The following is a 9927-nucleotide window of genomic DNA, read 5'->3' as shown; positions in this document are numbered from 1 at the left end:
AGCACTTTCAACCTTTAAAGAGGTTGCTCTACCAACAGACCACGGTACGACACACACACATATATATACATACATATAGATATAGATTTAAATATCATTTTCTAAAATCCAAAACATAATCATAAGTTCAACCCTCAATGACCAAATCCTCTACATACAAGAGTAGGATCAACAAGGTCTTTAATACAAACGAAGTTGAAATGAACTTCAGCAACGCAAATTTATGAACTTAGCCCTCTTGCAAAAATGCACCACACCATGATCACCTTTTTGAATGGTGGCATTACCTAACAGTCTTCTTGTAAACCTCTTGCAAAGGTGGCATGAAAGCATCGCAAAATTTCTAACAAAATGTTTTCCAAAAAATAAACTGCAATTTTTTAGTTAATACTTTTAATAATATAACCAAATTCTTATGCTCATCATTATTGGCATTCATAGAATATAGTCATCAAGTTCTATACACAATAATGCCTGCCTTTCTTGGCACGGGTTGTCTAAATGACAAAAGTTATGACCATAATGTCTTGCACACCAACACCGCAACATGTGATTGTTTCTTAACAAAGAGGCATGACTAAATAGTCATAACAGTTGTTTAAATCAATTGTAAGAAAATTCATTGATTGAACTCTCCTTCCATTGTCATTGAATGTTTTGAATCAGGCCTACATTATTTACTCCATTAATCAGAGTGATTCTATCCTCCCTCCAGTCATTGAAAATCGTGAGATAGCCAGTTACCTCTCACTCTTCAAGATAATCATCCTTCTTTCTCTTGATCGGCCATTTCTTACTTTATTCTTTATATGTTCCAAGTTTCCAAGATGGCCATCTTGTTATCACACTTCCAGACCAAAAATTTCAATTTTTAAAGATCATTAATAATTTTACATCAATGCCAAAACAATTAAACCAAACAATATTAAGTGTTCGCAACACTTTAGACAGCAAATTTGAAAACAGTTTTACTGAACAAATATACATTTTACCAAACAACACATCATAATGCACTACAGTAAAATAATAAAGAATTAGCAAGCAGAGCCAGAATATCATAAAATAGACCCTATGAGCCACCAAGCACAATTTCGCATAAAAAAATATCATGCCAAACTTAGTAATAATAATGATGGAGACATGTCAATTCCAGCAATAAAAAATTAAATCAAGTAATTTCAAAAGAGAGAACACAAGCAGTACATACCTTCAGTTTTTTGCAGCTTGTTGTTATAATACCTATAATTAAAGAGAACATTGCCAGACCTCAACCTGGAAATTTGACAAGGCAACCTTATCAATGAGGTGCTTTTTCTCTACAAGGAAAAGAAAACTAAAATATATGGCATCACATAAACTGCACATCGCATTTTACTAGCACAAAGGCCATGAAATTATTGGGATTAAGTACAAAATAGAGCATGACAATGCATACGAAAAAAATCACAAAAACTGCAGCCCTTTAGGACAGCAACGGAGCAGAATAACTAGGCAGTTAGATTTAAAGGAAAACAATATAAAAAATAAAATAAAACATAAAATGATATCCAGTTAGATGCGTTCAAACATGATGATAAGCAGTATGAAAAGTCAAGCATCAACCTGAAATATAGACACCAATTCAAGGTCAATATAGATATTTTTCATGTCAGTGGATTGAATATATTATTTCATTGGCCCGTCACTGATGCATATTATGCACGAGATGAGCTAAAGAGCTGTTAATTTTCTACCAATAATTCAATATTATAAATGTAAGGATTAGCATACTTTTATTTAACAATTAAGATGGAAAGCAAACAGGATTTTCCATCATAGATCCCACTACAAATAGTGGAATGATGGGCAGCTAAACAAAAGTCCATTTCAATCTTCTGATAAATTAAAATAGATGACAATCTCAGTGATAGTATTGTAATTTTATCATAAAATATATACTGAAAATCAATAAACTTTACTGCCATTTGGGAGAATTTGAAATCCACAAAAAAGTTTGTTTGACAGTTCCAAATTAACTGCAGCCTGTACCAGCTAGCTCATGCAAAAGCTACCCTCATTGCTCAAGATCCGCACATAGTTGCGAGTTCACCATTGCCCGCAACTGAACCTCATGTATGCCCGGAGAAGTTGGTGTCAAGATGAAGCTATTCATGTGCCCGAGAAAAAAGATTGCTCAGGCTCGGTGCTTTTGTTACGCTATTCACCATTGTTGGCGGGCTCGAAATGCTAAGATCCATAACTGTATGCATGGCATACCGACTATTACGCAACAACTATAGAGAAATGCATGCAAGCCTGGCTAGGAAGCAGATTAATGAGATGATTTATCTTAATTAAATGTGTTTTAGCATAAGCAAATTATATTTAGCAAATCCAAATGCAAAGCGCCATAAAACATTAAGGGAAAAACATAACCCCTGCCAGTAATTCCATCCCATCCTTTGTTTTCTTCTACCACAATCACAATATTTGCTATCTATAATTATGTAAATGTGCTGCACATGGTAGAAAGTACAATAAAGACCACTGTAAATGAGTAGACTTGGTTAGAGATTTTTTTGTTCTGCAAGATCTTAAGAAAAACTATAACCATCATTTAGGCCTAGCCTAGGATGCACAACCCGGCACACCTTAATTTTCACAGCTTTTAAACCATCCATTATAACTACAAAATTAGAAAAATGCGACCAGTCCATCAATTAGGAGTGCCAAAGAGAAAATTGCTTTGTTGAAACATTTTAATGGCAAATCATTTCAAGGTCAATCCATCAGCATTTTATTAAGAAATATAGCTCAATAGTTCAGATTCTACTGAGAAAAATTATCTAAAATGATAGCCAAAAATCAATGAAAATATATGGAATAAAATAAATAAATAGCATCCAAAGATTAAAAACATGGCTTAAACTTCAATATCTATTGGCTGAATTCCAAACTGTAGGTGCAAATTATAGAGCATCTAACCTTCTATATTAAAAGTTGATCAGTGGGTGCTTATAAGGATCAAATGGGTTAATTATCGACTAAACAGTTGTCTCAATAAGTTAACTACAAATCTTAAGGGAGAAACCAAAGATAACTTTTACATGATTGAATAACTATGGCCCCATTAAAACGAGTTGCAAATCTAGGATGTTAAGATAACCCGTTAACACTAGCAGCCATATATTTTCACTATCATCTGCTTCATTTAGTAAAGCAGGTCCCTAGAAAGCCATTCTTGGTGATTGAATATTATGAATGCACGGAAAATGGTAGCAGACACAATAAAGACCACTGTAAATGAGTAGCCTTGGTAAATATTTTTCTGTTGTGCAAGATCTTAACAAAAACTATAACCATGATTTAAGTTTATACAGAAACTTCCCTAGCCTAGCATGCACAACCCAGTACGCCTTAATTTTCACAGCTTTTAAATCATCCATATCTATAAATTAGAAAAATGATACCAATCCCTCAAGTAAGAGTGCCAAAGAGAAAATTGCTTGTTGAAACATTTTAATGGCAGATCAAATCAAGGTCAAGCACCAATTAGCATTCTATTAAGAAATATTGCTCAATAGTTCTGATTCTATTGAGAAAATTATCCAAAATTCTAACCAAAAATCAATCAAAATATATGCAGCAAATAAATAAACAAATATCACCCGGAGATTAAAAACATAGGTTAAACATCAATATCTATTGCCTGAATTCCAAACTTTAGGTGCAAATTATACAGCATCTATCCTTCTAAATTAAATCGGTCACTGGATGCTTACGAGGACAAAATGAGTTAATTACCGATTAAACAGCTGTCTCAATAAGTTACCTACAAATCTCAAGACAAAAATCAAATATAACTTTGACATAATTGAATAACTATAGCCCCATTAAAACGAGTTGCCAATCTAGGATAATAAGATAACCTGTTAATACTAGCGCCCAGATATTTTCAATATCATCTGCTTCATTTAGTAAAGCAAGTCCCAAGAATAACATATCTTAAAGAAACATACCACTTTGGTTAATTACATTTAGTAAAGCAAGTCCCAAGAATGCTCACCATCCAATCACCATAAAACCCAACTTTCAAGATTACCATTCTTTGCATTTTTATATCATGTCCACAAAATGGAACAATATTAATGCTGAAAATAGAGACCATCAGGAGATTGGAAAAAGGAGGGACAAAAAAATTTAACAGAAATGAAATGGAAGCAAAAAAGAGGAATCTTTGAAGTGTGATGCCTTGTTTCGTCTTCCAAGGGGAGTCCAAGAGAGTCAGAGAGAGAGAGAGAGAGAGGGAGAGAGGAAGAGAGAGAGAGAGAGAGCGAACAAGCAAGGAACAAAGAAAGGGTAATTTCGTGTTATAAAGTGACATGAATAGAGGAGGATAGAACGACACAGAGAGTAGAGGAGGAATATAAGCCAAGTGATTCTCTTATCAAAGTGTGGAGGTCGTGCGAAGGAGAAGACGATGCCACGATTTGTTGCTGGAGGTGTCATCGAGCAAGTTAAGGTAGCAATGATGTGCTCGCGTGAAGAAGAAAAAACATAAGGAAGAAGAAGCTGGCCAAACCATAGCCGTGTGCTTGTAAAAGATGTCACGACCAGACTCAGTGCTTATAATTAACTAAGACAGATATTGCGGCAGGACAGTATTAACATCAAACCATCCACATTTTTAAAACTTCCAATATATATAAAAGAGCCGCTAATATCCACGGGCTCAATAAGGAAATTTAAATAACCCAAATGTAACAGAAAATCTACAAGTAAAATCTTAATTTACATAACCATATTAATCTATCCAAAAGAAACAGTACAAAAAGAAATTACAAACATATCATACTAATATCTATCAGTAGTAGTCCTCCTCCTATAAATCAAATCTCTCCTACCAGACATATCAACCTATAACTTTTCTCTCTTAAAGAAATCATTAATTAGAATTATAAGCATGATTTAGTGAGTAATTATAATCTAATATGCATTAAATTTTTATGATATATTATGCATGAATGACCAAAAAAAATGCAAATCATTTCATTTAAACTTTAAATTTATCCTTTTCTATTTCATTTAAATATTTATTATTTTTAATCTTTTTAAAAGTCAAAACAACATTACCATCATACCCGAACGTATTCTCAAAAATGTGTCTGAAGACACCCTAAAAAATATACCTGCACCCGAAAGCGCATATTTATCATTTCCTTTAACATGCAAGGGTATATCTCATCTCCTTTCAGTACTATCTTAGGGTAATCTTGTATGAATTAAACCTTTTACCTTTCATTTCATAAAAATTTAAAACCATCTAAATTGTACCTTCATCAGTTTGTTGATTTTCTCCCAACCCTTATAATATTTTACTTTTAAAATGAAATTCATGAATGAAGTACTGGTTTTAAATCATTTATTGTGATTATTCATTTAATGAAACAATAATTTAATGCTTAAAAGAAAATAATATCACACCTTAGCCTTAAATGACTGTTGTAAATGCTTAATTTTTCACTTCACTTCTTGACTATTAGCTATTAGTTAAATATGCATACAATAATAAAAATTGTATTCTATAAGAAAGACTTAAATATATGTAATGACATAACAAAAATAAAACAAATAAATAATTATACAATTTATTACCTTAAAAGGATTTGATTCATTTTCTTGCATAAGTCTCCTCTTTCCCCTTACAACTCTAATTGATTCACATTTAATCTTCTACCTTTATATCTAATTAAATTAAACATGGTATTAGCATTTAGCAAGTAACCCGATATTTTACATTCAAACAATTAATATCATAAAACATTAAATACTCGTATATTAATTTACTCTTATTTAAAAATAATAAATTTTATCTTTTTATAGGTTCAATTATCTGACCTAACCTTACGCACGTAAGGTACGCGGGGGCTTAGACTGGCTTACCTCTTCTCCTTCAGTCTCGATTCGATGCGCGTTAAACATCACCGGTAGGGCATGAGCTTCGGCTCTTGGTTCAATTCAGAGTCGCTCACACGCATCTTCTTCCTCTTCGTCGACCTCGTCTTCCACCATTGATCCTCCTTCCTCTTCGTCGTCGCTCGAGTAAGTATCGCACGATGAGGAAAATCGCACGAGCCTTTTTCCTTCTACTTCTCCTACTTCGTCAGCTAGGGCACAAAAAATCATTCCATCTCCTAATCTCTATGGTGCTTTCATTCGAATGAGGGGGAAACGTCGAACAACATGAAATGAGTCTCTTACGAGAGGGTGCATCTCTTCTAATAGGCGACACCTATTTATTTATTTATTTATTTATTTATTTATTTATTATTATGATTTTATGTTACTACAAAAGAAGTGTTGCTCGTTCTTGGGAGGGAAGCATAGGAAACGTTGTCCGAGAAAGTTCTGCACAACAAAGGGCGACGAGTGGCTCTGCTTGCATGTTCGACCACATGGGTCCACAAGATCGAGCAAATGAAGCTGAGCTCGAGCCTTAGCAGAGGAGACAAGCCTTGCGTGGAGTGGAGGAGGAAGACTAACCTATGAAAGTTTTGGTGTTGAGCAAGTAAAGGCGTGGGTGTAGGAGGTCGACTCGAGCAGACAAAACTCGGTAGTGTGAGTTTATAACCTTAGTGAGGGCTTAAGGGTTGTTGGGATGGCTGATTCATATGAATTTATGCTGCAAAGCCAAACACTTGACATAAGAGTTTACCAAACTTCAAAAAACTTTGTAAATTATCATGCCTTCATTAGAGTTGTTTATTAAAAAAACTTTTAGTTATTGTTAGTTATTGCGATATAATATGTTATGAAACTAAGTAATTAATAATATTAACCACAAATATAAATTTAAAAAGATTTAGATGAAAGCATTATTAAAAAATGAAGGGAGAAATTGTTATAATCTTAATATATTAGCAAAATAAAGTTAATCAAAATTAAATAATAATAATAATAGTTTCTAAGATACTTTTTAATAAAAATTGATAGATTTATAATTTAATCATAACATCATAATTAAAATTAAAGATGCAAGATTATAATCTAAATTAAAATAAGTAAAAAATTAAAAACTTATAATAATTAATTAGCATAATTATTAATGTCATAAAAATTTTATTGATAAGTAAATTTTTATATAATAGGTGTTCAATTAAAGGGATTACGGCTTAAGAAATAAATTGTAAAGAACATCAAAATAAGTATTCATATTTTTATGTTATAGTAATATTTTGTTTCTTCTCAACCAGACGCACTTACTGTTACTGTTATATTTACAGCATTGCATACCCATGATTTATGGTTCTATTGAATTTTTTTCATATTGTTGGAGTGACATGTATGCACAGTATCTTTTAAATTATCATAGATATTGATTTGTGTACAAGTATATTGGTTGTTATACAAATAAGAATGAAAGGATCATTACAAGATAATGTTTATTATAATATATTTGCATGTGCATTTTCTGTTATGATGGAGAGCGGGGAAACGTTAAGTTTGTCCAAGTGCACGTAAAAAAAATGAATATTGATATTGAAGTATCTTAACTGGTATAATTATTTTTGACGTTGCTGCTGTAACGGTAAAATAGACATAAAAAGATATAGATATGTATTGATATAATAAAAAATATTGAATAACATAAAATACCATAACTGATCATATTCATGAGTTATCAAATGTTTTATGCTAATCTATTAAAAGCTTAAATGACATGCGAATTGTTTTTTTTTTTGTATTACTTTAATTTATGAGTGTGAGTATTCACTAGTTTGGTTAGCTCTCTGTTGTTTTACATTAACTTTTATGATTTAATTAATTGATTAAAAAATGAGCAATATAAAAGAAAATATTTATAGGAGATGCGACAACATCGAATGAGCTAAGTTTAATTGAACTACTTAAATAAAATTTCTTTAGTAGTTATTTCATTTGTTAAACGTTAATTATAGAAAATATATTTCCCGCAGTCCGATCGTCTGCACCCGTCTTCCTTAGTTTCAGCTAGAAATTCTTACAAACATGAGGAGGTTTATATTAAGCAGGAGAGAATTATATCAAACATATTATCATACCTACATAAAATACTTCTATATCACAAACACAAACCTGGCTTCTTTGCTAGGTGTGTTGTTTATTGGTCAAGGTTCCATCTGTTTCAAATAGAAATTTGATCTCACTAATTTGGTGGAAGAAACCATCTTTTCCTTGAATAAAGGTTAATAATAATGGAAGTTGGAGTGGTGGTGCTGGTGTTGGTGGTGTTTCCAGATCTTGCTCTGGTAAATTTTTTGGGTTCCTTTTCTTCACCTCGTCTAGCTATTTGTGCCATGGATGTTGAATTATATGGAATTTGGATGGCTTTACATGTGACTGTCATCTTTAAATGGAAATTCCTGCTTATAGAATTGGATTCTACTATGCTCCTGGATATTCTCAAGAATGATAAAGACGCGCCTTACTATCTTTCTGTCTATTTAAGTAAACTCAAACATCTCTTCACAAAAATTTTTACTTCCTGGAATTATGCCACAAGGGAAGCTAATAGACCTGCCAATTATCTTGCTACAACTGCTGCTAGGGATATGCAAGTAACATTACAATGCAAACCTCATCCTCATCTCAAATATTTGCTTAATGGCGACAATATGAATTTACCATTTCTTAGAATTTGTTATGGCTAACCTTTTTTCTGACCAGTTTAAGGATATAGACAAAGAGTTCTCTCTTTGGGGATGTGCATTTGAGGTTCATATGATGTTGTAGCTATTGGTTTTCTTTGTCTGTCATTACAAATTGCTGCTGTGAGAGGGAGTTAAATGCAGGTCTACATGGTTTCTGATGAACCTACTAAACCTTGTTTTAATGGGATTATTGGGAGATTTCTTTCCTTACACCTGTTCAAACTCTTACCTTAAACTCTACTGCTGCTGCTATATTTTGCATTTTCTTGTATTATCTTTAAAGAAGCAGGAGATCAGTGGATGAAACTTCTTTGATAGGTTGCTATTGGGTGATTTCTTTCCTTGTACCTATTCAAACTTTTGCATTAGACCCTATTGCTACTCAGTTTCTAGTGCATTACTGTCTTGTGGGATTGGATGGCTGTTTTTTTTTTTTAAGACTAAAACAACAGCTTGCTTCTGAATGATCTACAGAAACTTGGTTTATTTGGCTACTATTAGGACATGTTGTCTTTGCATTTAGTCAAAATTTTACTTTCCCTGCTGCTGTTGTTTCTTCCCGAAGGCAGGGATGTTTTCTTTTGCAGATGATATGAAGCAATGGATCTTTGAATAGATGAAAATGCATGCAATCTACTTATTATAGTAAATTCTGCTTGTATTGCCCGCTATTTGGTGTTAATCTCAACACACCAAATCTATACCTTAACTCTGGAGATGGTGCGACAGATTGTAGTGATGAATATTTGTTGAAATGGAGAAATCCGAACTTAATACAGGATGGGGACACTGCTGTTGGTTGTTGAATATTGACGCTGTCTCTGGAAGGTTTAAAATTCCTTATTTATGCTTGTCTGCTATCTCCTTTTATTATTCAGGATACAGGTACAATTTCATGGATTGGATGTGGGGATGGACTCAATTGGATAGCTTGTTGGAATGAAGAACCTACATGGTATGTCTTTTTTCTGCTGCTTTATGGTTTGCCCTTTTCTTTGACCACAGGTGCAAGTACACAAAATTTTTTTTGGGGAATCTTCTACAAAGTCAAAGGATATACAGTATAATTTTTGGTGCTTTTATTTTGGGTATACTTGTAATTGATTTGGAGATCTTTTTGCATTGACTTGTACCTCTGGTGTGGTGGAACTCTTTTAGGCGTGTAATGTAATTTTTTGGGTTTTTTGCAGTGGTATCCACCTACCAAATAACCTTGTACTTTTTTATTTGATGAAATAAAATTATCTTTGGGTTTTTT

The 9927-nt window shown here is 32.8% G+C and overlaps 1 protein-coding gene across 7 annotated transcripts in view; it reads right to left on the bottom strand.

Annotated features, from left to right (window-relative positions):
* The window catches only part of LOC110027790 (polycomb group protein EMBRYONIC FLOWER 2-like), a 77700-nt gene that overhangs the window by 24618 nt on the left and 43155 nt on the right, over nucleotides 1–9927 (bottom strand). For all 7 annotated transcript variants that reach the window (XM_020729352.1, XM_020729354.1, XM_020729355.1 and 4 more), the window contains one exon: nucleotides 1208–1272. In XM_020729352.1, coding sequence (XP_020585011.1) covers nucleotides 1208–1272 — 65 coding nt within the window. The remainder of the gene's footprint in view (nucleotides 1–1207; nucleotides 1273–9927) is intronic.

This window comes from Phalaenopsis equestris, unplaced genomic scaffold (assembly GCF_001263595.1).
Source record: "Phalaenopsis equestris unplaced genomic scaffold, ASM126359v1 Scaffold000447, whole genome shotgun sequence".
NCBI lineage: Eukaryota > Viridiplantae > Streptophyta > Magnoliopsida > Asparagales > Orchidaceae > Phalaenopsis > Phalaenopsis equestris.
Note: the sequence above shows the minus strand (reverse complement) of the source record. Positions and strands in the feature narration are given on the sequence as shown.